Source organism: Anser cygnoides, chromosome 22 (assembly GCF_040182565.1).
Source record: "Anser cygnoides isolate HZ-2024a breed goose chromosome 22, Taihu_goose_T2T_genome, whole genome shotgun sequence".
Lineage (NCBI taxonomy): Eukaryota > Metazoa > Chordata > Aves > Anseriformes > Anatidae > Anser > Anser cygnoides.
Genome location: NC_089894.1, coordinates 6597557 through 6625440, shown reverse-complemented (window position 1 = coordinate 6625440; position 27884 = coordinate 6597557). Strand labels below are relative to the sequence as shown.

The 27884-nt window shown below is 42.3% G+C and overlaps 2 protein-coding genes across 3 annotated transcripts; both read left to right on the top strand.

Moving 5' to 3' along the window:
* The first annotated feature begins 29 nt into the window (after nucleotides 1–29).
* On the top strand, nucleotides 30–19650 carry NBR1 (NBR1 autophagy cargo receptor). Its single transcript, XM_013200897.3, has 21 exons — nucleotides 30–333; nucleotides 2866–2928; nucleotides 4281–4299; nucleotides 4685–4707; nucleotides 5551–5766; nucleotides 6268–6336; nucleotides 7574–7791; nucleotides 8839–9003; nucleotides 9473–9679; nucleotides 10909–11068; nucleotides 11565–11852; nucleotides 12300–12452; nucleotides 12936–13011; nucleotides 13459–13569; nucleotides 14073–14234; nucleotides 14354–14488; nucleotides 15052–15412; nucleotides 15708–15802; nucleotides 16359–16437; nucleotides 16849–16954; nucleotides 17359–19650. The coding sequence occupies exons 1-21, from the start codon at nucleotides 232–234 to the stop codon at nucleotides 17530–17532; spliced, it is 2982 nt and encodes a 993-aa protein (XP_013056351.3). The 5' UTR covers nucleotides 30–231; the 3' UTR covers nucleotides 17533–19650.
* Nucleotides 19651–19867: 217 nt separating this feature from the next.
* Nucleotides 19868–27544, top strand: TMEM106A (transmembrane protein 106A). 2 transcript variants are annotated; one of them, XM_066981824.1, is made up of 9 exons: nucleotides 19868–20005; nucleotides 21791–22026; nucleotides 22429–22492; nucleotides 22889–23048; nucleotides 23544–23684; nucleotides 24182–24225; nucleotides 24853–24906; nucleotides 25597–25766; nucleotides 25923–27544. In XM_066981824.1, the coding sequence occupies exons 2-8, from the start codon at nucleotides 21807–21809 to the stop codon at nucleotides 25715–25717; spliced, it is 804 nt and encodes a 267-aa protein (XP_066837925.1). In that variant the 5' UTR covers nucleotides 19868–20005; nucleotides 21791–21806; the 3' UTR covers nucleotides 25718–25766; nucleotides 25923–27544. The 2 variants fall into 2 exon arrangements, with proteins under 2 accessions (XP_066837925.1, XP_066837926.1); XM_066981825.1 differs by lacking the exon at nucleotides 19868–20005 and adding an exon at nucleotides 20095–20203.
* Nucleotides 27545–27884: the final 340 nt, after the last annotated feature.

The following is a 27884-nucleotide window of genomic DNA, read 5'->3' as shown; positions in this document are numbered from 1 at the left end:
GGGGCTGGCTGGGGTCTGTCCGCCATGTTAGGGCCGGCAGGGCGCTGAGGGGCGGCAGGGCTCGGCTCGGCCGGGCCGGGGGCGAGCTGAGGGGGGTGGCGGGGGTTGAGGTGGCGGAGCTGAGGGGCTCTGGCTCCTGGGCCTTTCTCGGCTGGGCCAGCGGCTGTCTGAGGGGCCTCCCCGGGCCCTCTTGAGGGGTCTCCCGGGGCCTCTCGCCGCGAGGAGCGGGCCATGGAGCCGCAGGTGAACCTCCGCGTCAGCTGCCGCGGGGAGACCCAGAGCTTCCTCGTCTCCGACTCGGCGCACACGACGTGGGCCGACGTGGAGGCCATGGTGAGTCTGGGGCCCGGCTCCTTCTTGTCCGGCGCCTGGGGGTTAAAGGGGGTGGGGGGGTGTTGCTGTGCGGAGTGCTTTGCGGTTCTGCCGCCTCGGGGGGTGTTGGAGCCTTTTGGGATCGTTTTATGTTTGGAGTGGGGTGAAAAGCCTGTTCTGGAGAACGTTTCTGATGGGTTGGTTGTGGGGTTGGTGTTTGGTTTGGTTTGGTTTGGTTTTGGGTGGGGGCAGGCAGCCTGAGCTGTGCGCTCTGCTCTATTCCAGTTGGCGATGCTCGGTTTTGCTTACCCATTTTTTTTTTGCTTTCCCATTCTTTTGCCCATTTGAGTAGATGTGGTTGGATAACAGAATCATCTAGGTTGGAAGAGACCTCCAAGATCACCCAGTCCAGCCTCTGATCTAACACTACCAAGTCCTCCACTAAACCATATCACTAAGCTCTACATCTAAACGTCTTTTAAAGATCTCCAGGGATGGTGACTGAACCACTTCCCTGGGCAGCCTGTTCCAATGCCTAACAACCCTTTCAGTAAAGAAGTTCTTCCTAATATCCTACCTAAACCTCCCCGGCGCAACTTTAGCCCTTCTCTGTTACTTACAGAGGATTTCTCTCTTTCTCTCTCTCTTCTCTCTTTTTTTTTTTTTTTTTTTTAATCCTCTGGGATGTCTAGTCGCTAATGCATGCTTTTAGTTTCCTGGTGCCTTTTGTACCCGTGTGGCTATAACTGTTCTTGCCAGCAGGCCTTGCATACCTAGGCAGGTGTTTGTGAAGATGTGCGTATCAGATACTTGACATACCGAGGAGATTGTGTCTAGCTTTTCCAGTGCTATTTAGTGAAGACACTTTTGTTGGATGTGGTTTATGTTGTGCAGTTAGAATTCCCAGAGTTAGGATGAAGCAGCAGTGATGAATTTAATCAAGTTGATTTAACTTTTAATCAAGTTGATTTAATTTTCTAGTAGCTCTTCTGGTTGTTCTGTGTTGTTCTAAAAGTTGTATCTTAAGAGAGAGCCAAAAAAATGGGTAATATAGCCTACCTTGTGGAAGGTTCTTGCATGGTCACTGCCTCAAATTAAAAGCGTGAGCTGCATCATTTGCTTTCCTCCTTGTATTTGAGTCTTGTAGAAGGTCAGCTGCTGTCCTCCTTCTGTTTGAGTCTCGTAGAAGAGGTGCTAGGTCAGCCTTAGAACAGCTGGTAGCACATAGCCCCTGCAGGAACGCCTGAACGGGTCAGAGTCCTGCTTGTATCAAGGCTGGAAGCAGGTTGCAGTGTGGGCGCGGTGTCGCTCTTAAGCGCTCGGAGCGAAGGTGGGCTTGTTCCACGTGTGGACCTCTCTTAACGTTGCTTCCTTAACCCAGGACGTACTGCTGGCTGTCTGCACTGTGCTGTGCGGATTGCTGCTTCGAGGCAGTGCCGGCTAAACTGTTCCCTGGGTTTTTTACTGTCAAAGTGTCTAGTGTTTGTAAAGGATAGCCGCATCTCTGGTTCTAGCTGGAGTTTGGGGCAACAATCTGGGGGTGATGTAGAGAGAGAGAGACTTAAAATTGGAGTTTCTTCTCAACCGAGTTGGTTCTCGTGCTGCACTCCCCAAATTAATTGGGGCTGTATCACTGGAAGGCCCTGACAGGCACATTCGGTAATTAAAGTAGCATCTTGTGAGGCCAGGTAAATCCCAGCCATCTGCTGTCTTCCAAGGCTGCCAGTCCTCTTCTGTTAGATCCAGGCTGACAGCACGTGCCTCAGGTACAGCAATCTTTGGGAGGAAAAATGCAGTTTGCGTAGGTAAAGAATACTGAAGTGTGCTTGAGCCTCGAAGACTTATTCAGTGTAGGGTTTGCTGCTTTTGTTTACGGCTCCTGTGCTATTGGTGATTCTGCCCTGGTAATACAAAGTAGCTGTTCAGCTTTGTTCTTCTTATTGGGATAGGTATAATGGATTTATGTCTTCAGATGTGCAGTGCATCTGCCAGGGAGTAGCAGAACGCAATACTTTGCTTTTCTTAGCGCTTGAATTAATCCTGGTTTCTCAAAACACAGATGGGTTTACTGGGGGCAGGGGAGGGAGGAGGCTGCCCACCTCCCTGAACTATCTTCCAGGTGCTTTTTAATGTGAAAGTTGGTGTTCAAAGATCGTTGGCTTTAGCCTCTGTAAATGGGAGTGTTTACCATGTCCGAGTTTGTTAACTGACAACAAGTCCTCTTTCCATGGAAAGGCTGTTCAGTGATCTTGATTTTAGGGTAAACATTAACTAGAGCAGGTGAAACACAAAATAAGTTAAATTCATCTCTTCATTATAAAAAGTTGGTAAAGGTCGGAAGCAAGGCGCTGGGGAGCGTAGTTCAACTCCAGGAGAACGGATTTGGTAAAAGTGTGTTTATTTCAGCCGAGGAACTGGAAGGGAGGGGTGGAAGGGTTAAACCTCTTTTTGTTGTTGTTTTTCCTATTAGAAATCATGATTAACTGAAAACTGCTACAGCTCTGTCTCATTGTGTTGCCATTTTTTTCCTCATCTTTTTTCTTTTACATACAGGTTAAAGTTTCATTTGACCTGGACAACATTCAGATCAAATACATTGATGAGGATAAGGATGAGGTAATAATACCTTTTTCTCTCCATTTCTCCTTCCCCCCTGGTTCCAAAATGTAACGGTTTGAACCTTCCTGCCTCTTGTAGTTGGTCCTTCAGGACTGTTTGTTCTGCAGGTCAGAGGTGATGTTTTTGTCCTTTAGAGAAGAAAATAGCTATTAGTCTTTTGGTTTCAACCTTAATATAATATAGCATTCTTAATTTAAACATTTTTTTGAAGCTATTGCCTTTCTTTTTTCCTACCAGTATAACAGAACAGAAACAGCCAGTGGTTCTCTGTGCTCAGAGGAAGGGATGAGTGTTGAGGGATTTCTAATTTTACAATTTTATTTATTTTATCAGAATAAGTTATAACTGCTTGTGTTTGCAGCTGTGCTAAAGCCCCGTCTCTTCAATCTGCATTGCCTCCTCTGAAAAATGTAGGTCCCCTGTCATTAGCATATGTTTACTTCAGAGATCTGGTGTACTGAAATCCTCTGCTCGTTTCATGCAAATGCTATAATCTCCAAGCAGATTACTGACTCGGAAAGCAAATTGGTTACTTCTAGTTGTCCTTGTTGAGTAACTTCCTGCTTGGCACAACCTCACCCTCATATTCTGTTTATGTAGAGATTTAGATCGGAATGTGAACATAACTGCCATGCTCCAGTGATTGATTTGCAGCTCTGCTAAATTGCGGAGATGGGGATTTTTGTTTTTATTTTCTTAACCCAATGGGAAATGTCAGGATGCTTCCAGAAACGTTTCAGGGAAAGATTCTGCTCTTAGTTTCCAGCCTCTCTCCGTATATATATAAGAATGTGTGTGTATGTATGTATGTATTTTTTGATATTTAAGTATAAATATCTGTTTAAGATCTTTCACATGCTGATAAATACTGATCAAATCATGTGATGCTGTAGTGATTAAATAACTTCTTGTGTTAATAACTTTTATGTGCAAATTTGATAAATGAGCACCTGAAGTAGATGGTGTTAACTGTCCTTTCGATTAGAAAGAAACAAGGCAAGCGTTGCATCTGGCCACGAACAGCAAACGGTCCAACCTCTGTTTACTTGTCTAGAAAGCCCAGTGATATCAGCGCTGGCTTCCTTCCACTGGATGAGACCATGCTTGTTCTGGATGCCAGCAGGGCGAGAGGCCTCACTTACTATGCAAACCTAGTGAAGAACACGGTCTACTTTAAACCACCACGTCATTAGTTAATAATTAAGCATGGCAGCAATAACAAATACCAGAAGGAATGATACTTTAGAAACTCTGAATAAAAGTACATTTATTTTGAAAGCGTGTCAGTTTTAAGGGAATCACAAAAAATATTTAATTGGCTGTTAATCACTTTTTTTTTCTCTTTGCAGGTGTCTGTGAATAGCAAAGGTGAGCTATTACTTTATTAAAATGAAATCAGGTTTATAAATAGACCCCAGCTGTTGCTTATATTTATGGAGAAGCAGATGAGAGAGCTTACATGTTGATTTGGGGATCTGTGTATGATTTGGCATCAAATTCTTCCAAAAGGGAAATACTCTTTATCTACAGAAAGTTAATTTTTCAAAATGAGTAAATAAATGGAATGGGAAGTCTCCAGGCTGCAAGCATGTTTCCTTGTTGCCGTATGTACAACTGTTTCTTTAGAAGCACTATTTTAAGATAATTTACAGAAGGTATGGAAGACATTCTTAGGTTCTTAACTACAGTGTGCTAAGTTTACATGTATTATTGGAGATAGGGAAAATTCACATTTCTTTTCTTTTTTCTTCAGAGGAATATGAAGAAGCTCTGAAGGTAATTGGTCTCTGACTTTTTCAGTATATTCAGCGTTCTCCGATGAGAATTGATGTAGCTGAGGGGGGGGAAAAACCACCAATATCTGCCTTGTAGAAATCAGAATAGCTCAGTTTTCTTGCTTTGGGCATTAGCTTGAATATTTTGCTCTACTATTGTCCAAGCAGGCTAACTTTGCTTTGTATAATTAGTTGAACACGCAGTTGTGATTCAGGGCCCAGAGCAGACAGTCAAATTACTGGCTTTCTCAAATGCCGTGTTTGGAGGTACTGGCCCTTTATTGGATCCTTTTAAAAATCTTGCCATGCAGGCTCCAACATTGTACTCTCTGGTAATAAAACTTTCAGTGATGTCAGTGCTTAATTACTTCTTAAACGATTGCATATTTTTCTAGACAAAATAAGGATTGCATTCCTTTAAATTGTACAGTACTAATGCTTTCAGAACTTTTTTTGCTTATGACTTGAATTTCTAATCTGGAAATCACTTGAAAATAATCATAAATGAAAATTTACTGTAAGTTCCTGGGCAGAATCTTTATTGTTTACTGGCTTTATATGAACAGCTTCATTGTAGATTGAAAAACTCCTGTAGAATATTTGCATGATAATTTTTTTGCTTATAGTGAACTTCCCAGTAAGCATATCGGTAACTTTTAGGAAAGGCAGAATAAAAAAAAGTCAGCTGACTGTAGCTTGGCATGTGACTCAGTTCTTCTTGGTTTTTGTGTGTTGTTTTTTTTCTCACGACCTTTCCAGTGCAGTATAATGCTGTATTTTTATGGGATATTTAGTGTTGGTTTGAAGTGGAGTGAATAGGGTATATCATGTAATCTTTATTTAGATTGCAGTTAAACAAGGAAATCAACTCCAGATGAATGTGTATGAAGAAGGCTCTTTTCTGAAAGATGCTCCATCTTGTTCTTCACAACCGCGTGAAAGAACCGTGACAGAAAAGTTGGCAGCTCTTAAAGATGAGAAAATACCTCTTTCACACTACTCTGTGGTAGCTCAGGGGTTAGAGGAAGAGTTGAAAAATGAAAAGGAGCTGGCAGTTCAGGTAGGATGCAGAGTTGGACTATATATTCATTAAATCAAAATTCATAAGTGTAATTCACCTTATAGACTGATTATCATCTTTAGTTGTACTTAAAAACTGATTCAATTAGAAGTTGGTCTTTATAGCTACCTGTATGCTCCCATTACAGGTCATGAAATTGTTTGAATGTCTTCAAGAGGAGGTTTTGATGTTGCATTTAGGAATAAAGGCTCTTTAATGTTGACCTGAAGCTCTGATTCGACATCTAGTAACTTCTTGTTGACTTGATTTCTTTAGCTTTGATGTGTAATTACATTCAAATGCTAATAACGCAGAAATCTTTCAGAAAACTTCAGTGGCTTTCTTGTGCAACTTTTCTGCTGTTTTCCAAAGAACTTGAAATCTTTTTTTTTGGTAAAACAGTTAAGGGGAGTACCGTTTGAAAGTTGTTAATCTGCTGTATTGAGGTTTGTTTTACAGCTTCACTTGCTTATTCTGTTTGACTCTTTCCTTTTTCACCAGCAAAAGTTGAATGAAACAGGGAGAACAAATGAAAATCCTCCAGAATGGTTTACTAGCTACTTGGAAACAGTAAGTGTCTTTTCTTCTGAATTTTGGTATTTATAAAGGACTACATAAGAGGTTATGGGAAGAAGATACCTGTTATGCCTAGCAATATATCTGATCACAGGTATATAGTTATATATATATGTTTGGTACTTGTGACCAGAGCTTTAAATGGCCTTTAGGCATCTAATCACTCTATCATAGTGAAATTAATTGTCCTGCAATGATGATCTAGATGCTACTATATTTTTACAGTTTTGATGTTACCTTTTTTTAAAAAAAAAAAAAAAAACTTGATACATGCCACTTGTCAAAACTAGGTTGTCTGGTTTATGCATTTAATTGGTTTGAGTATAGTTTTAACTGTCAAAATTACTACAGTCTTTGGGGGAGGAAAAAAAATTTAGACACTAGTCGATTTAGTGCTTTAGAACTTTTATGATAGAATCCTTGTTGCACTCCACAGTCATAGGAACTTCAGGGTGATCATCGTGACGCAGAGCATGAAATACGGTGTTACTGGTGGAGAGTCTTGTTCAACCAGTTTCAGTGGGGTAACGCTTAGGGTTTCCTGAGATTCGAAGCAGAGTGTTTGGCCTTACTTTTCTTGATAGTTCAGCTTAAGAAAACCCTTTCAAGAGACCAACGAGTATAACCTATATATTAGTAAGATGTAGCCATTAGATTGATTATTGCTTATTACCTGCTTAAAACAATGAGAAGCAGCTAGCTAGGAATAAGAATTAATCAGCCAGTGACTTCATGGAACTTAAAGATATGGTGATGTAACAGTGTATGCATTGATGTTTTTTCCGAGTTTACCCTTTGTCACCTCCTTATATAATCTAAAGATCTTTCGTGTATTGAAATACTAAATGGTTTTATTTAAAGCTCATCTGGTGAAGAAAATCAGGAGTTAAAGATGGACAGACTCCAGAAGGGTGTGTTAGGAGTCACGCTAATTGTCTTAGATTCATTTCCTTCCTTTTATGCAAGGGTATGGAATAACCCCACAACTTACATTGTAAGCATGAGTATATGATTTTTAGTTTGCCTTGTTTAAAACCAATGGGCTGGTATTTTCAAAAGTAAATCCTCTTTGAGGAGTGTGATACTTCTTCAAATTCAACTGGAATGTGTTGTTGCAGAGGTGAGTGAATTCTGAACTGCTTTATGACTTGTGGGTTGGGAGATTTGGGGCAGTGTAATCCAACTTTTTGAAGCTGCTTAGGATGCTCCAGTTCATGACTTTCTTCTTCAGTTCAGGGAGCAAGTGGTGAAGGAAACTGTTGAGCAACTGGAACAGAAGCTATATGAGAAGCTTGTTCATCACAATCAGGCTCCAGACTTTCCTGAGAGCTCTATTACAGCAGCACCTCCGGCTTCAGAGACCCAACCAGGGAATGGTAACCAGTGTGACTGGCTAATCTCCTGCTGCAACTGTCAGGCCCGAATTGTTGGAGTTCGCTACCAGTGCAGGTAGGATATGATGAGTAATGGGCGTGTGGGAAACTTAATGTGTTATGTGTGTGAATGAGAGTTTGAAAAGACATCTTAGCATCACGGATTGCCATTTTGCTAATCTTCAGCATGGTGTACGCTTCAGGACCTGTATGTCTCTCATAAACAGCTTATGTTCTCTGTTCTTGCAAACAGTCCTTATCTGCATAAGAGCAAGATTAATACTGTTTTGAAAAAACCACGATCATTGAAACAATGTAAAAAAGCTTTTGTTATTCACAAGCACTTTTAAACTTCCTTTGCATATGGCATGTAGTAACTGTAAAAGAAAATGTTTGGCTAAGTTAGTTAAACAAAAATGCAAAACTTACAGCCACTGTCTATTTTAAAAAAAAGTTGTTTTTCATTCTGACACAATCAATGAGTTTAAATGAAGTCATCCTTTTTGTTTTTTTAAAATGAGCTCTCTGTCAGTTTGTTAATAATATATTACACGTTTTGATGAGTGTCTTAAGTGAAGTTTTAATTTGAATGAGGCAGTTGCTTTTATAGGTAAGTATTTTAGGACTGGGCAGCAGCAGTGAATGGAATGCCAGTAGGGGTTTTCCTGTAGATATTTTTCTCGTTGGCATGAGCTGGCAATCTGTTTTTACCAGTCCTTGTTCCTGCAAGAGCAATCTCTTTTGCATCCTGAAAACTTCCGCTGTCTTATCCTTTGTATTTCCACAAGTAGAATGCTGTTTCTGGCATTTGAGTTCAGTATAAAGTTTTGTTCTTTATAGCAACAATTGTCCATAGCTCATGCTAAAGGAAGTGTCAGGTTTTTCAATGCTTATTCAAGAAGGAAGTGGGAACTGTCTTACAGCTCTTTAAAGAAGAGATATTGATCTAGATGTTCTTGATATTGATGTGTAAGCGTTTAAGCAGTTTCACTTGGTTACTGCTTAAAATGATATTTGCATACTGAGTTTGTTTCTCAGGAGAAATGTAAGGATTAATTACCCTTCAGTGTCTTTTTCTATTGTGTTCTTTGCCTCTCAGTAACCTACTTTTACTGCTTTGCAGCCTTTGTCCAGCCTACAATATTTGTGAACAGTGTGAAGCAGGAACATATGCACACGATCCTAATCATGTCTTGTTAAAGCTACGAAGACCTATACTGTGTATTGCTGAGAACTACAACCTTGCACAGTTTTCACCTCGCCTGCCTGCTACTCTGGAGCAAGTTAGGTAAATGGTGGCACCTGTCAACACCTGATAAGGCTATCTTGGTAGCAAAGTGGAAAAACCTGTCTTGGGGTTGGTGTTCAGCTTTTATGGATTTAGATTTAGAGTTAACAGGAAATTGAAATAATACTCTGGAACTGTAGTGCAAGTAGCTAAAAATAGCTCTTTACTTACAAATGGCCTCAGACAAATATTTTCCTGGACCTTTGATAACAAAGTAGAAAAGATAGGATTTTGTTTCATAGGTGGGTAGTAGACATGGAGAGCTTGCTTTTTCTTTGAGCATGTTCTAATCTGTCTTTACCCTCTCACTGAAGCAGTTCTAAATGTCTTCACCAGCAGCTGTGAAGTTGTTCTTTTAAAGTCATCTGGTATTCAGTCTAGAAATGTGAGACATTCCTTTGAGACTAGGACTGTGTTGGCTAAAGCTGTGTTCTAATCAGTGTAATAAGGTAGTTTTCTCTCTCTGCAGGCTCCAGAAACAGATGGACAAAAGATTTCTGAAGGCAGAAAAGCAGAGATTACGAGCAGAGAAGAAACAGCGAAAGGCAGAGGTCCGAGAGCTCAAAAAGCAGCTAAAATTGCACAGGAAAATTCATCTGTGGAACTCTGTCCATGTGTTGGAAACTAGTGGCTCACCTACTCTGAAGTCTGAGTCTCTCCAACCCAGTACCTTACTGTAAGGGATGTTGTTAGCTGAGCATTTCTTAGTTGCAGTGTCTGGCCTTCTGTGATGAGACCAAATTTTAAAGTAACAGGAGGAAGATTATGAAATCAGTTGCTCATTTAAAGTATTGTTTGTGATTGGACCTGTGAGGATTTTGTCTAAACTGAATTTGCAAAGTGGAGTGTTTTCTTTTTGAAGAGAGTATCAGAAGAAAAAGGAAAAAAAAGCAACCGATTATTGTTGTTACCAGAAACTTGAACAGATTCATGAGGCAGAAAAATACCTACCATTATATATACATGCATGCACATGCAGTATGAATTAATGTTGCAGCCAGTTTTTAAAAGTCTATCTTCCTGTTGTCTTCATTGCCTCATTATAGTTCAGTAAATTCTGTGTGCTTGTATTCAGTGCCCTTTTTTTATGTAAACTTAGGATGAGGCTCATTAGACAACAGCTTGAAGTTCAGGCAAGGCAAATGAGTTTGCATTTTTGAGTCACTTCAGTGTTATGAATGTGCAGGTAGTTTCTTTAATTCGTCCCTTCCATTTAGGGCATTTGAGAGTCGATTAGTTACTTCCATTTGTGGGGAGCTTAAAATAGCTATTACTGCTTCCTTCTGGCTGAACAGAAATATTACAGGAACAAAACCACTGCTAATTTAGGTCTGAATTTCTTTCTTTGTCTTTTACAGTTGACATTAATATGAGCTGCATCACCAATCCCCTCTCAGTGCACTTAACTAGCAGTAGAGCTCTTGATCTTGTTTTTGAGGCCCTTTTAGGCAAAAACTGATATCTTGCTGAAAAGGTAATGTTGCTTGTAAGGCCAAATAAAAGACACCAGCACTGGACTGTAACAGAGTCCTTAATTCAACATCAGAAAGATGGTGACTATCTTTAACAGAATAGCGTTGCCCAAAGTGCTGTAATACTAAATCAAATCAGCTGAAGAACAGTGAACCTTTCTCTTTAAACGTGGGTGCTATAATTATAATAGATACTTTTTTCCAAACTAGCAAATCTTGTTTTGTTACATTTCTTTTTTCATTAAGCTAAGGATAGCAAACTGTGTTGTTTAGACTTTAAGATGAGCCCAGTACTAAAATGTTAAGAGTTTTGAAAAACTTACAGAAAAAAACTTTAAGTAGCCTCTTCCATTTTAGTCAGTGAAATCGCAGCTGAGTGACTTCCTCAGTTCTGTTTTTTTGTTGTTTTTTGTTTTTTTCCCGTGGATCCCAGGAGTCCTAGTCAACCCGTCCAAGCGATTGTCCCAACACTAAGTGCAGTATTTGTGGATGAGAATTTGCCAGATGGGACTCGCTTGCAGCCGGGAACAAAGTTTATCAAACACTGGCGAATGAAAAATACTGGCAATGTGGAATGGGGCTCAGACACAAAGGTATCTTTCCTTTGCTGTTACTTTTACACATTAAAATAGTTCTAGAAGACTAAATACTTATATGCATTAGGAATTTGAATTCTCTCTCAGAACCTGTTTAGGGTTTATTTTGGCCAGTTAATTTATTAACTGGGAATTCCAGGGCGTTAATCTATCTAGGTACTCCTTGAAACTACAGAGGATAGGAGGAAAGCAGTCAACATAAAGATCAGTGATACTGTCTTCTAGTGCTGTTCTAATGTAATAATAGTTCAACCTCGTTGCAGCAGGTATATTGCACTTCTGACATGTAAAAGCTTTTCTTCGAGTGCTGACTGAGTTCCTGTTTAAACGTAAATGTTTTTCTGGTGATAGACTGAAAACCTTGACTAGCAGCCCCTTTTCTCTGCCTTGCATCTGTGCAAGGCCTTTCAGCAGAGGAACTTGAAATGATCTCCATACAGATCACAAAGAAACAAGTGAAATTAAGTTTTGCTTTTTCTGTTGTATATTTCAGCTGAAACTTATGTGGGGAAATTTGACCTTGGCATCTTCTGAAAAAAAGGATGTGTTGGTGCCATCCCTTCCATCGGGACAAGTAGGAACTGTTTCAGTTGAGTTTGTGGCTCCTAATATAGAAGGAACGTACACCTCTCACTGGAGACTGTCACACAGAGGGGAACAGTTTGGGCCTAGGATCTGGTGCAGTATTGTTGTGGATCCCTCCCCAGCTACTGACTCTTTAGAAAGCAATTGGAAGGACTCCGATTCCAATCAAACAGAGAAATCTTCCAGTAACAAACAGGCAAGTAATTCATACAGTTTTGAGGGCAGCTGTGAATTGCTTAGTAGATTGAGCAATGCATATTGTACTCTGCAGTGACATAGTGTTCCTAACTGTATTGATCTCTTGGGGATTCCTTTAATTGTTTTCTCTTCTGATTTTATTCTTAGTAGGGAAGAGAAACAACTTCTCTTGCATTTATAAGCTCTGAAATGGTAGTTCTTTTTGACAGACATGGGATATGTTAAAAGCCCGTTTCAGCTACTTGTATAGTTCTTTGATCAAAATTAAATGTTACAGGATTTCTTTGTGTTAAGTCTTGTCCTTTTGGCTCTAAAATGAGTTGAATTAAATATTTTTCAAGTTGCTTTTGGTGTTCTTACACACAGTACTTAGGCTTTGCATTTTATGGAACTTTCATTTGCTGCCTGCCTAAGATGTTTTTGGGACTTTTTTTGGCTTTTTCAGGATGCTTCCTTGAAGACAGAAGGCGATGCTCAAGTGATGGGTGAAATTGTGGAACAGGCTGAGATACCTCTGCCAAATCTTCCTTTGAAGATGAAAAATCTGCCAAGCGAGAGAGAATTTTATATCCCATCTGTGGATCTCCTCACTGCACAGGTAAAAATGTTAACAAGTCAGGTAGACATCAGACAAACCACCTTGGATTTCATATCTAGGTACATAGACATCCATAAGAAAAAAAATAGCTTCTGAGCTCTAAAACAGCCACTGTATTTTCAGGAAGAATATACTGCATTTTATATAGCAGAGCTATTTCCCTGAATTCGGATGGGGGACTGTCGCTGGAAGGTTATGTGCAGGACAGACTAAGATTCTCTGTAGTCACAGGATTGGGTCTTTCTCTGACCTCTAACAAGGGAGTACTTAGGCTTCCCTCTTGCTGCCTTAATTTGTGTAGTGCATTCTATAATGTGGGGATGGCCTTTGTGGGAAAACGTCCCCTGCCTGAGATCATGCCAAGTAACTAACAAAATGGAGTAGACCTCTTTGTAAGATATTGGGACCTAAGGCTGGGGAGTACCATGTAGGATTCCAGTTCAGGGTTCGTTGATGAAAACTGTGTGGGGTTTCTTTCTGTAGGATTTACTGTCCTTTGAACTATTGGATATCAATATTGTGCAGGAACTGGAGCGAGTGCCACACAACACTCCTGTTGGTAAGGATTTTTGATACTCTGGTGTGCTATCTCTAGCTTTCTAAGCTACTATTTACCCAATGGAAAGGTTTTCTGTGCAAAAAGTTTTTGCTCTTCCGGCTAGAGAGTCTTCCCAGCTCCCATGTCTTTCCATTTTAATTCTTTCTGCAGCCCTAGAGGAGATACCTGATAGTCCTTTGTAATTTTCAGTCTTAACTTCTTTCCATCTTCACACGCTCAAGGCCGTAAGATTCCAGGCATTGCAGAAGGCTGTCACTTTCTTTGCTCAACTAGTGCCAGTGTAATGCAAAGCTAATTCTTTTTCACCAAAGTATCTTGTAAGATACCTGGTCTTCAGTCTTGGAAGAACATCCTTTAAGAAAAAGATAACTTTTTAAAAGGCTGCCTCTTGGAGGAAGGAAGGTTCTTATTTTAATGCTAATTATCTTTGCTACTTTTGTTTTTCAGACATGACTCCATGCATGTCCCCTTTGCCACACGACAGCCCCTTGGTGGAGAAACCTGGCTTAGGTCAGATAGAGGAGGAGAACGAGGGAAGTGGATTTAAACCAGTGTCTGGTAAGCAGTAATCACTGGGAGCTTGGGGTGCTGGGAGGAGGTATCGTCAAGTCTGACTAGACAGAAGTGATGTTTTATTTACTTGAAGAATTCTAACTCCTGTTGTTCCCTTTCTGTGGAAAAACAAATAGTACTTTGGCTTATAAACCTGTAGTATGGCACTATGATTGTGGATGTTGGAGTGTAATATATCTGAAATTCAGAAATGGAAAACTTGATTTTTTTCTGCATAGTAGAATTGTTGGGAGAATTAAGAATTTGCCCTTTATAGACTAGATTATACTGAAACATTCTAGGTATTGTCCCCATTCTTCTCAGTCATCTTCACATTCAACATAAGTGGAAGATTTTGGAATTCATTTTTTTAAGGAGGAATCAAAACACAAAATCAGCATTGGCCTTGGATAGCTTACAAATTCTTCTCATACTTGCGTTTCCTTGCGGTCATGTTAAAATAATCTGTCTCCCTTTCAAAGGAATAACTGAGGTCTGCTTTCCTACAGATGCTTGCATGGTGAAAATGAAAGGTGAACATCCACTGAATCAGGAGGAAGGGGAAGAAGACATGAGCGGGACTCAGTTTGTCTGCGAAACTGTAATTCGCTCTCTTACCCTGGATGCTGCACCTGACCATAAGCCCCCACAAAAAAAGAAAGTGATGAAGAGTGAGTACTGCCCTTGCTGGCTTCTGTGGCTTTACTTTGCACTCAGACATTGACCACAAATTGCTTTGCACTGCAGGTGGTGATATCTTTTTAATTGTTTTCCTTGATTGTTGTATTAGATTCTTTGCAAATGCTGCAAGACACCTTCACTTGTAATGTGCTAAGTGAAGAATCTCCTAGGATAAAAACTAATGCCGCTTCTAAAAAGGAATCAAAGATCTGTCAGTCAGAGGCGATCACAGAAAATGGCAGTGGTAAGTAAAGTCTGAATTTAAAGTAAAACTGTAGCGGGCTACAAAAAAGCTGTGAAAAGATCTCTGGTATTCTAAGAAATTGAATACTGCAACAATGATTCTCTTGATGTATCAGAAAATTGGTGTCTATACACTGAACAAGCAGCTATTTTAAGAGTTTTTTTTTTTTTTTTAAAGAAGTGATATTGAGACATAATGGTTCCAGTCAAGTATTCAGATATGTGCTCAAAGACTAAGCATGGCTGGTGCTTCCATATTTTGTGCATGTAGCTTAAAGGCTGTGCTTTGAACTGTATCCAACGCATATAATTTAGGAACTGTTCTCAGTGTAGCTGTTTTTCCTGTTGAATTATGCATAAGCTTACCGGTAAAATCTGTTGCTCTTTCACACTATACCCCAACCTATACCAAGAGATCAAGAAAACCAGACAGTTAACGTTGACAGCAAAGGTTTACGGTTATTTCTGAGTAGTTGCATTTTATATCTGGGACAGCACTGCTTTTGCTGTTATCCAGGCAAATTGGGCAAATTTAATATGCTTTATTCTTTCTTTTTCTGTTAGGGGAACTTCTGTTTTCCGAGAAAGTAAACCCTTATTGCAACACTGGCGATTCTGGTGATGAAGACGAAGGTGATGATAAAGATGATGTACAAAGTCAAGGCTCTTCTGCTTCATCAGAGGATTATATTATTATTCTCCCTGAATGCTTTGATACCAGTCGTCCTTTAGGGGAGTCCATGTATAGTTCTGCTCTTTCTCAGCCCAGCCTGGAAAAGACCGGAGAACCTGAAACAGGAGCAGGGCCAGATGGGGGAAGTCAGCCAGAGATACACAGCATCGGTGATACTTCGACAACATCACAAACGCTGCCTGTAGTACCATTGACCACAGAGGCCACAGACACCTTAGCCCAGGCAGAAAGGTATGCTTCTCAGAACAAAGCCATTATGTTAATTGCTGCAGGCTTAGCAGGGTGTTGCACTCGAGTTTGATGTTCAGATAGAACTGGTTGCAACAAAATCAGTGTTGTATGTGATGTAGTGAATGCCCTATATCCTATAACTCTATAAAACCTTATGTGCTTAGCTAATCAATGAGTAGGGAAGGGAAGAAGGGAACCTGTGAAGGTTTTCCTTTTGCCTGTAGATCTTGACTTGCCTGCATGTGTATGTGTAGAATGAAAGTGGTAAAAGTAACTTTTTGCCTTATGTTCTCAGGAATCTTGCATCTCTTCAGAATTGTATCTTCCAAGAACCAAACATACCAGCTCCAGAGAATGTCTGTTCCAGTCCTCACAATCAAATAAGAGAAGGTATTGACAGTACTGACTGAAGGGTGCATACGTAGCTATCTCCTATTCCTTACATCTGCGGTTGGATTTAGTGTCTTGTTATTCTAGAGGAGAGCAGAAACCTAGCCAAGTAATAATGTTTAGTTCTCTCTGGGTGTTTAAAATTTTACTATACAGAAGATTTGTAGAAAGCAATACAGCTTTCTGAATCCAGGTGAGAAGAGCATTTATTAGAAATGGTAGGAGGGCACTCAGAAGTGTTTGCGTAAATATGGAAGATTACTTTGCTCTGGAATTAGAGCCTTGTGTATAAGCTATTGTTACAGTTATTTCGAGCTCAGCAGTTCATCTCATGGTCAAGTAGATAACCACTGACTAATCAGCCAAATGATTCCTGGTATTCTTTTGATAGTCAGGAATGTGATGAGAATCTTGCATACCTAGTTTGCATCTGGATCACTAAACTTGAAAGTATTAACTTGGACTGAATCCCACTCCTTTCCATTTACGTACATGTTGCAGCTCTTCAGCTTTTCATTTACTGTCCGCGTTGATACGGTGTATTTTCTTCTTCCAGAACCTAGTGGTGAAGACAGTCATGGACCAGGATCTTCTGGATTTCTAACAAGAAACCAGAAGTTCTCAGAATACCCAAGGTAATGAAACAGAAGCTGTGACTTCACAAATGCCATTTATTCTGTGGCTTTTCTTTTAAGATTAAGTGACTAGGAATCAATGGAAACCGGTTGCTGTAGCCTGGATGGATGTGTCACAACTTCACATACAGACGCATTCTTCTGGGTGACAGTACTTAATTCCTTTCAATCAGTCATGTTATGGAAAATAGGCTAACATAACTTTAACATAAAAAGTTTATCAGAAAGTGTCAAGAAAGAAGCAGTGATTTTCCCAGGTGGCTTGATTCCTGGATGGTGGGGATTCCTTTGGATAATGGGTTGTTCTCTGACAAGAATTAAGTCTCGGCCAACTAATGGGGAGAGATACTTGCATTTCAAAATGAAACACATGTGGCTTTGCTGACACCTAAAGTAATATCTTCTCTGCAGACACCCACAAGGAAGCAGTATTGCAGGAGAACTAGTTAAAGGAGCTTTATCAGTTGCTGCCTCGGCCTACAAAGCATTATTTGCTGGACCACCCATTACAGAACAGGTAAGTGTCTTTTTCCTGTATACTGTGTGAATTTTATACCTACACTACTAGTTTTAAGGTTTTGAATTTTGTATTTTTTATGAATGTGTCAACATTCTGCATAGGACATTTTGCAGTGCACTGCAGGAATAGTAAAACATTAAGCTTTATGGCATCCCTTTGAAGTATGCTGCTTCACTAGCTGATAGGGAAACCCATGCTGTGGGGATGAAGCATCTCTTAAAGCATCATGCAAAAGCAGTAATTCACCTTTGTAAGCGAACAGTGGAAGTGAATACCAACAGCTTAATTGCAGGCAAAGGGCCTCAGTGCCTTAATTATATTTTGCTTTAATGCAGGACTGCTGATTGAAATGGCAAAAATAAGATAATAAATGGTCTCTTCATATCTTTTGGTTTTGGCAGCCTGCAGCTACAGAAGAGCACACTGCCACTCTTCTATCCAGTCTGTGCGAGATGGGATTCTGTGACAGGCAGTTAAACCTGCGACTGCTGAAGAAACACAACAATAATATGGTTCAAGTGGTAACTGAATTACTTCAGATCAGTAACAGTGACTGGTACAGCAGTAGGTGCTGAACCTTCCTGGTGGAGCAATGAATCACCTTAATTGAGCAAACTCTCATTAAACACTGCAGCAGTAGCAGGCTGTTCCTCAGCTGTGTTCTGTTTGGAGGTGTAGATAAAACTTTAGCTTTTCTTTGAGCTTTTGACTTTTTTTCTTTCATGGAAATGTCAAACTGCTTGTCACAGCGTTTTATGAATTGGAGACCAGAATTCCAACTGTACTTTGGACATCCTGGTGAAATGAGTGGTCTTGAAGTCTATCATTTTATACTGAATCCTTTTTATCTGGGAATTCTAGACAATGACTTAAACTTGCACCCAGATTAGAACTTCCCCTTTTACTGTATGTAAAATATTTTAGGCAGCTGGGGCTCTTGTTTTGTTGACTTTTAACAAACTTTGGAATAGGAAACAATGTAAAATGCTTCTGTAAAACGTAGTCTTGCCTGATTTACAAGAGATGCCCACAAATAGAAAGCTGTTTCTTCTTATATAACTTAGTAATTGACCTTTTTTGTCCAATGCATGATAGTAATGTAACAGATTTAAATCTTACAAGTCATTCTTAGAAAAAAAAATTGCTTATATATTGAAATGAGTCTTGAACCATCAAACAATTTTCAAATAGTCTGAAATCACAACCACTGTAATTTAAACTGACGTTTACCAGGAAAGTCATTGTTTCTTACAGCAGAATAAAGCAAGAGAGTGATCTTACCATTGAACCATCTCTAGTAACAATGCAAAGCATATCTCTAACAGAAAATATAGCCTGTGTAAAAATATGTGGTTAAAGATGGATTTGTAAATGTGGGAAGGGCCTTTCTAAGAACGTTTAGAGGTTCCTCATAAAAACATTAAACTTGACCCCTATCTTCTTTTCAGTATAGTCCGAACCTCTTAACCTGTTAATACCACACAGAAGAATTGAAGAATGTGTAAAAAGTCAGATCTGAATTGAAGTACAAATTCTGGTAATGTTTGAGAATGGGAAGAATGCTCGAGGTAGGGATTGTGTGACTTTTTATACTTTGAGAAATGTAGTAACTTAAGCAGTGTGAAGTGTACGGTCTCCTGTGATGGTTCTAGCTGTGTTTCCATAGACACATCTGTAGGACTCGCTTTCTCACAAGATTTTGCTTTACATACCCATATTTAATTTGAAATTTAAGAATTCCCTTCTAAACATGCCGAGAGGAGATTTGATTCTGAAGAATCACAAGAAACCAGCAACATACACTGCTGTGCAGTGGTGTATCCTTAAGTAACTGTTCAGAGTTCGGTCCTCTGAAAGTGACAGCAGTGTTGGCTACGTTCTTTTTGAGCAAACTTTCTTGCTGCAGGAAGAGACCATTGATAGTAAAATATTTATATTATTGCTGCTTCAAAATAAGGTGTTTCTGTTTTGACACAATGTAGCTGAAGCAGTTATCAGTATTGTGACTGACCAGGTGATCAGTAGTAAAGCTTTTTTTTTTTCAAAAGACATAATACCCTCAGAGATAAGATACCATTAAAATAAATGAAGAAAAAAATGTATCATACTGTTCCTGTTTTAAACCTATTTTTATAGATTGTGGAAGATATACTCCTAAATGTTTATTTTGAAATACAGTAGGACTATTTTGCAGTGTGTTTCTCATCTGTCTGTACCCCAGTGCAACTGTCTGCTGTGGACCAGATAAAGATCTTTCTGTAACTTGAAACTACTGGATTTTCCAACCGTAACTTACACATACTGTTTTGAGTACCTTTGGCTTATGCTTACTATAGAATGAGGAGGAGGGAAGGACATGGATGAAGTGCAGTAGCTGGTGAAATTCCTAAGCCTGGTGTGGTTGTCTGCTTTGATCTGGAATGCCCAGCAGGACGTTTGTTATTTCTGTGTGTACCTTTATACTTAGGATTTTAATGTATTCTGTAAATTAACAAAACACTAAAATGTATGAGGAAAAAACACTTCATCGCAGATTGAAATGTGAAGTGTGAAATGCTGTTTTCCTTAGGTTACTTTTTACTAGGGTTTAGATAATGTATGCTCAGGCTTAAGATGTATTTCCGTTGGCTTTGTATATTTTGTTAATGGATGCATGGTATAATTTATAATATATTCTATAGTGCAAAATGTGACCTCTGTGTCTTATTTAGGATAAGCATTTTAAAGTCAACTGTCGGGGGGGGTGAGGGAGGAAAGGGAAGGAGGGTGGAAGACGCCCTCTTTCCTCTCTCCTTACAATAAAGCTCTTTATCTGGCTGGCTCTCATCGGGCTTTTCGCAAGCAGCAGCTCCGGATGGAGCTCTCGGTCTCGGCTGTGGCCATACAGGGCCGTTCCCCTCTGTCCCAGCTGCTCACTCCCCCGTGGCAGCACCAGGGCCTCAGCTGGGCGGCCGCCCCCGCTTCCCTTCCGGGGAGGAACGCAGCCTGCCCCGCTGTGCTTTCAGTTCCGCTTCTCTGGGCTCAGCAGCCACCCGTGGTGGGCGACTGGTAAGCGGGGTGGCTGGAGGGGACCCCAGGCAGCTCCAGCCCCCGGTGGTGGCCCCTGGCAGGGCTGGGGGCTTGGGGCTGCTGGGGGAGTGTGGGGCCGGGCCCAGAGAAGCCCACTCGGAACAGCGGGGCTGGGGCTGGCCACGGCAGGGGCAGTCGGGCCTGCAGGAGCTCGTCGTGCCCCTGTGGTGGTTCAAGGTGAGGGGGCCTGGTCCTTCTCAAAGCTTGCCTCAGTTGGTTACCTTCCACTTCCCCTGACAGATCTCAGGACTGTCCCCGGGGGTACTGGTGTGTGGGGCAGGGTGTGTGGGTTGGAGCAGACCCGAAGGACTGCCTGGGGGGGCAGTACCTGATAGAGGCGAACTTCTCCACCGGCTGCAGCTTGCACTTGGTCTCTCTGATACACACAAGTGAGTCTCTTCCCAGCTTCCATGGTTGTTTGTCCCAGCTCTGTGAAGAATCTGTTACTCCTCCTCACTGCTTGTTTTTGAAAGGCTGGTAAACATTAACTGAGAGTTTAGAGAAGCTGCAGCTTTGCTTCCTGGGTCGTTCAAGAGACTGCTGAGATAGGGACTGCGTTACAGTGGTAGCAGGGCCCTTTTTCTTTCCGTGTTAGGGAAGCCCAAATCCTTCAGGCGTCCTCATCCTTCTCTTTTACTTAGTGTTCCCCACCCCCTTGCAGCACACAGAGTTGCCTGTCTTGCAGAACCTCCTCAAACTGAGGGGGTACAAGGCTGCGGAAGGTTTCTCTGTGGCTCTGCCGGGCTGCAGCCATGTCCTTCTCCTGCTCCTGGTTAAATGAAATGCTGATTCTTCCTTTGTCAGCTATGAAAGGAACAGCTGCCCCTGGAATCAGTTCTTAAATAGAATCAGCTCTCAGATATGCTCTGGTTTCTGAGCTGAGCGATAAACCCCTTGTGATTCTATGCACTTTGACTCTGGTGGTGGTTCTCCACTGGCAGGTGGTGATATTTCCTCTCTGGTATGTTTTACAATAGAGCCCTGAGGGGTTATTCACTCAAAGCCTCTCTGTCATCTGGGCAAATGTAGAGGCTGCTGTTATCAAAGCTAAGCATCCTACCTCTGAGTCACTGAAACCAGACTGCCTACAGCAAAGACCATCACCAGTAGAAAACTGGGTTCAAGTGATGCCTTTTGTGATGAAGATGCATCTTTTTCTCTGCTTGGTATCGTTAATGCTGTTGAGAGGATTACTAGGAGCTGATACAGAATTTAATTATCAGAAGCCTGGGAAAATGAGTTCAGCTGCCACTTTAACTTTTAGAGATAACATAAAGCTACAGAATCTAAAGATAGTTTATGTTTTTACATTGTTTGAGTACTATTTGATTTTACTCAGGCTAGATTAGGACTGCCAAGGCCTTGGTGTTCAGATGAGTTCCCTGTTGGACACAGGTGAGTAAAGACTAGGCAAGAACTTGAGAGTTCTACTTCTGAGCTATGTTGTTATCTTAAAATGTTCAGGTGCTTTGAGCCGGCATTCCACTCTTTTTACCAAATACCTTGAGATGAAGAATCTGGCATGTTTGTAAGTGGCTTCCTCAGACTCTTTTCCTGCAACTAGAGTGTCTTAAAAGATTGAATATTTAAAAGATAGAGTAACTCATCTTTTAAAGCAACTTCAGAGCTGTGCTTTAGGAAGCTTACCAAATGTTGTAAATGGCACGATACTCATGATCTCCTACTATAAACGCTAACAGAGTTGCTCTTGTAGATCGATTTACCCAGACAATATTCTTAATGCATTTTTTGTGTTGGACACAGAATTCTTCCTTCAGCCATGGGTGGAAAACTTTCACAGTTCTGGAAAACATCTGACCAAAAGCAGAGTGAAGGGAAGCTGATCTTACCTGGGCAACTGGATGCTGAAGATGAAATCGCCAATTATGCAAGCATCAACGGAGGAGATTCTGCTACACCCTGCATGCCTGGTGCAGGCATCTTACGTCGAAGCTGCGTCAATTGCCCAACGTGTCAGGGAACAGGAAGGATCCCCAGGGGTATGTAATTCTTCTGTATGCTGCCTCTGTGTTTTTAGAGACTTCTGTGGTAGGTATGTGTCTCTTTGCCAAAACACCTCGGCTGAACCATTTTGTCTTTATTGTATCCAGTCCAGTAGGAGCATGGTATCTCTGGTTCACCAGTGACTTCCATGGGTGCCCCTACTGGGGGAGAATGGGGTGGGAAAGCAGATGGTGCTGCTTTTAGATAATTATTTGAAGCCTGTTAAGGAGCCCCCGAGGAGTTGTTTCAGATTCCAAGCTGGGAATGCCCAAACTTAACTCTTAATTACATCACGCTTGCCTTCTAAATTGGACCTGTAAGCATGGACAGACATTAAGCTGCAATGCAGTTTGCTTTATTCACTTGTGTGGTCTCTGATCTGCTGCTGCCTCTTTCAGAGCAAGAGAAGCAGCTGGTGGCACTGATTCCGTATGGTGACCAGAGGCTGAAGCCCAGACGAACGTAAGTCCTACTAAATGAATCCTTTTTCTCATGTTTTGAATGTTTGTTCTGTCTGCAGAGGGAAGCATCAGTCTTTTGGGGGTTTTGCTGTTTGTGCTGTGACTTGCAGTAAGGTTAGTGTTCACAACATCTTCGGTAATAGGTGTTGGACAGCCTTCTGTGTGGGAGGAGACTTCTGTGTGCCCAGTTGTTGGCGATCTCCAGTAATTTCTGCTCTAATTCAGCATGCCACTGTGTGGGACTCTCTCCTGCTTCTGCTGTGGTTTGGGAGCTGGCAAATAGTTCTGTTTTCTGGTATTCCTTTTGTCGCCTGGCTTTCAGCTGGAGCAGGGCTGCAGGTGCTTGTGACAAGGGTGACAAACCATGAGTGACTGTGGCCTTGGTGGTATTTTGCAGGAAACTCTACGTATGTCTTGCTGTGACAATCTGCCTGCTGATGACATCTCTCAGTATCTTCTTCCTGTTTCCTCGCTCCATTACTGTGCTGCCTGCAGGGCTGAATGCCTCCTCCATTGGTTTTGATGTCAATACCACCAGTATATACCTCAACATGACAGTAAGTGCTCACTCAGCTCTCAATCAAACAGATTTGAAGGGCTCCCTGCTTATCTCCTGCGCCACTCCACGTCGGCTGGCTAACCGATGGCTGGCCGATGTCAGTCTTGTCAGTCCTGCCATTTCAGTTTCATCTCAGGCTGCTTGGAAGCAATATCAGGAGTATGTTTCAGCATCAGAGGTGTGGCTGCATGCGAACAGGTCACAAAAAGTGGCCAAAGGGGGCTGCATAGAAGCAGCACTGTGATTAATTCTGGGAATCCTTTTTCTTTTGCATCCTTGAGCTTTTTGGCTGTACCCCTTCGGCTATCATGGGAGACACTGCAGCATATACACCTTTGTGGCCAGGCTGAGTGTATTTCTGGTGTCTTGAGAAGGGACCGTGTGTTCCTGTGCTGCAGCTGTAAGACCATAACAGGAATACATTTGAAGCTACTTTGCAACAACAGCCTACGGCCCTGCTACAGGGTGTTTTTTGTCTTCTTTCTCTCCTCAGAATGTGCTGAACGTAAGTAATAACAACTTCTACCTGGTCACTGCTGTGCAACTAGACATAGAGGTTTTGCACCAGTCCCTGGTAGTAGGGAAGACCACTGTGAAAACCCTGCTGAACATCAGCCCTTTGCAGAGCGGCCAGGTAAGCTCTGGTGTTTCTTGCATTTCCTTCTAAACTAATCTGGATGCCCTAGACAGGGAGGTCCTTTTTGCATACGTAACCCACTCCTTTGTCATATACCTCCCGAATGCTCAAAGTCCCTCCGACATGTAGCTTCCTACATCCCACTTCCAGAAGGTGCGATCTAAGAATTTACCTGTTGCTGGGTTTGAAGCCATACCGACTTCTGGCAAAGCATATCTGTCTTGTTAGACAAGACACTGGAGGGAACACTTTGAGCGCAGCTGATCCATCGTTACCGTGAAGGTCATGCGTATGGCCTAGACAGCCTTTTTAAGGTCTTTTTGGTCTGAATTTCTGATTCATTTCTTTTACATACTGTTAAGAATAATTGCATTGAACTAGGCCTTGAAATGCAGTTTAAGACACCTAATGACAGTCCAATTCTGGCTATTTTTAGTTTTTTTTTTCAGTTGTATGCAAATGTAACTCTAGTTCTTGCTTCTTGCTCTTTTCAGATCTATTATATGGTGGCCAGTATTATATCGGATGACAACACTTAGTGAGTAATTCGTAAAGACTTCTTCCTTTGATTACTAAGTAACCCTAATGCTTGTAGGCTTTTCATGACTAGATTTCCTGTGCTGGTCCTGTCTGCACAGTGAAGTAAAGCGAGTACATTCTTTTCAGTTTACTGCATGGAGTCGATCCGGATAAAAGTTCGGCATGTTCATTTTAAACTTGTTTTCTATTCTCTGCTTAGTGTTGGCTCAACAATGTTGTTTTCCATATGTTCTGATGAGGAAGCGATGATATCGGTTCAATGTCTGGATTGTAAACTTCTAATCTCTCATTCGTGAGAAGCTAAATGTACCTTATGCAAACTACAGTTCTCTGCAAGTAACCAGCAAATTATGCAGAGTTCATGGTAACCAAAGCTTCTGTGCAGGCAGGCTGTGCATTGCATATTTAGAAGGCCTATGCTTACTAAATCCGCAGTTGTGTTACACTGGCAAAAACATCTTTTACTGGTGTAGAAAGAGCTGTGCTTGAAGAATTTTGCCTGCGTAGCTGTTAGAATAATGTGCAGAGATGTTTTTAGAGAAGCAGAGAAACAGTGGAATAACTGAGGACAGGAGACGCATGGTGCAGGCAGCTCCTGTGAAATGAATTCTCTTTTCTCTTGCAGTAACATTTGCACCTGGACAAAGGTCAGAGTTCACAATGTTCTGCTGCACATACAGTAAGTGTTGCCTGGTTCAGAGCTGTAACTAACATGCATGTGAACTGCATTTTTTTCTTAGGACACCCTTCAAAAGAAGGTCAGCCTGTCAGTGCTCTTTAAGACCAGAACTACCTTCAGTGCAAATATGCTGTTACCTAGATAGGTGTGCTGGGGTGTGGGGGGAGATAATTCTCCAAAGCCATTGCTGCTGTGAGAAGTCCCTGAGATTCAGGCTTAATGTAAGCAACAGTGACAGCTTGAGCTGCTGTTATACGGCAAGCAGGCCTGGCAGACTTCTGTCCATAATACTGATTGTAGCTGTGAAGTAGCTCTCTGGCCCAGAGCTGGAAGTGATGACTAGTTTGATTATGCCCACCTTCCTGGTGCTGTTAGGGATCAGCCTGGATTCTGTCTGGGTGTCCGACTCCAAATGTTCTAGCAGCAGGTGCTGAGAGAAGACGGGAGAAAGCAGGCTCTTCTGTGTATTCTGTTGCCTGAGGCAGCTCTTTAAATGAATGCAGTCTGAAAGATGCTTTCCCACTCTGCCGCGTGAAATCGAGCTGAGGCTATCTCCACTGCTGTGTTCTGGGGCTGTGTCGTTGGGACAAAAGAGGACAGCAGTGGAAGCTCACCGCAGGACCTTTGCATTACGAGAAGTCTTATCTGGGACAAGCACAAGTGCAGCTCTGCTCTGCTTTTGCCTTGCAGGGGTACCCTGACCTGCACGTACCTGTGTCACTCGGAGCAGGTGGCTTTTGAAGACTACCAGTACGTGGACTGCCGGGGGAACGCGACGTTACCTCACCCGCTGTACCGCCGCCCACCATGACGGGGCCAGGCTGGCAGAGCTTTTGGGTGCTGGGTGTTCCATCACAAAGGCAAGTTGTAGGGAGACGAACTTGCGGGGCTTCTTCTCAATCCATGCCTTAAGCCAGGAGGCGTGGTGTTTGCTTGGCAAGGCTACCATCTCCCTTGTGAAGATGGTAACGTACTGGGACTGTACTGCCCCTAGATTGCAGCTTTTTTTCTTTCAGGTCCTTATCGTGGCTGACCCTTCAGCTGAGTGGCCAGAGCATGGGGTGTCACACTCTGCAATGTTTCACTGCTCCATCAGAGGTGGTGTCCTATTAGTCTAACTCAACTTGTTTCTTCCTTGCACAATTTTGTACTTAAGTCCTGAATTTAATAGTTTGTAACTTGCAAAGGGACTGGGGTGAGACCTGGCTGGATCACATCTATATCACTAGTGTCTGACACTTGCACAACCTGTTCCATGAGAGCAAGAAACAGGACTGATGTCTCTTTTTTTTTTTTTTTTGCTCTTAAAAAAATCACAACCTACTGCATATCATGCCAAAACACCATGTGAGAGTGACTCTGATACCTGCTGTTGGAGCTCTCTGGTGTAGGAGGCAAGAATGCAATGTCTTGATTTGTCTTTTTATATATAAATAGATATTTTAAAATAAGATCATCCACTAAGTGTTCTGTAATGGGATCTGTTTCAGTGAGGAGAAAATGTGAAAGACTTGCTGTTTTCCAGCCAGTGGTACGTGTTAGCTGGTACCTGCTGTTTGTTGAATTGCTTTCCTATATGCTTTGCCATTTGATGCTCTGAACATGAGCGAGCATGAATGAGAAAAGCACAGTTTGCTCAAATGTCAGGAAACAGACCTTTTTTTGTGTTTTAGTTTGTGTAAAGCTGCAAGACAACCCAACAGCCTTTTACAAGAACAGCCCTGGCAGCCTTCTGTGTGCTGACACTAGTATTCCCTACGTCATGGATGAGTTAAATGTATGCCTTGGGTTCTAGTTTAGGTGCTGCCTGATCAAATAATAGCCTGGGAGTTGCAGGACTAAAATTTTATCTCCACTGCTGAGCACTTTCTCTGCCCACTGGAGGGCAGAGCAGGGTGTCAAGCACAGTCAGAAGAAAACCTCTACTCCTTTCTTCAAAATATGCTTCCCAAACACCTAACTCTTACAGAGCTGTTGCAGTGTTGCTCCTCACTGTTTCATCACACTGAACAGGTAACCAGTCAACTTCCTCGAGCAGCTAAGTAATCCTGGAGTAATCAGCCAGTAATCCTGGAGTCTGGCACTGCTGGCAACAGCACTTCTGCAGGCAAGAAACAGGACTGTGGCTGCGGGAAAGGGCTCTAAGGAGAGAAGGACAGGACATGATAGAACCAGCGTGAATCAGGATCCCTGTGAGATGTGATGTTTTACTTAGAGCATTAGCTTTTACTGCTGAAGTTGATGAAACTGCCCCTTCATGTTCTACACTTGCAGTGCTGGATTCACAGAAGCTTGTCCACTTCTGATGGAGATCCTGGGTGTTAACTTCTGGCCTGCAGGCTCGTTGTGTCTTACCATTGCTGCAAGTACTGCAGAGCCTAAAAGTGAAACGACAGCGTTATTAGCCCTTCTGTATCGCTGCACTGTGTGAAAAACCACTTTGGTTTCCTCTGGGTGTGAAGGAGCTCGGGGCTAACTTCGTGTTACCCACGCTGAGCTTCCACAAAGGACTCACCACCTGCCTCCTTACCGCTCTAAGCTGAGAGCCCTGCTGTAGCCAAACAAGAAGATACCACAACAAAACCCAAAGCTTAGCCTAGAAGGAGTTATAACAATAAAACCCCCAGCTTGGCTCCGCCGCTCCGCGCCTTAACGTCCGTTCCGCGGGACTCTGCTGTGTGCCCCGGGGCCTTACCGTGAAGCGGTTGGGCAGCCTGGCGCTGGTGCTGGCGGCTTGGTGACACGGGCAGCAGCAGCGGGAGGGCCGAGGCTCTGCGGCAGGACCGGAGCAGCCGTGAGCCGGAGCCCCCCCCCGCTCCCCTCTCCCGCTTCCCCGGCCCCCGTTCCCCTCACCGGGCGGCGGGCTCTGGGTCACGCCGGTCCCGGGGCCGTGCTTGGGGTCCCCCTCGACGCTCGCCGTGGCCTGGAGGCGGGGAGGGGGCGGTGAGCGCGGTCCCGGGGCCGCTCTCCGCCTCCCC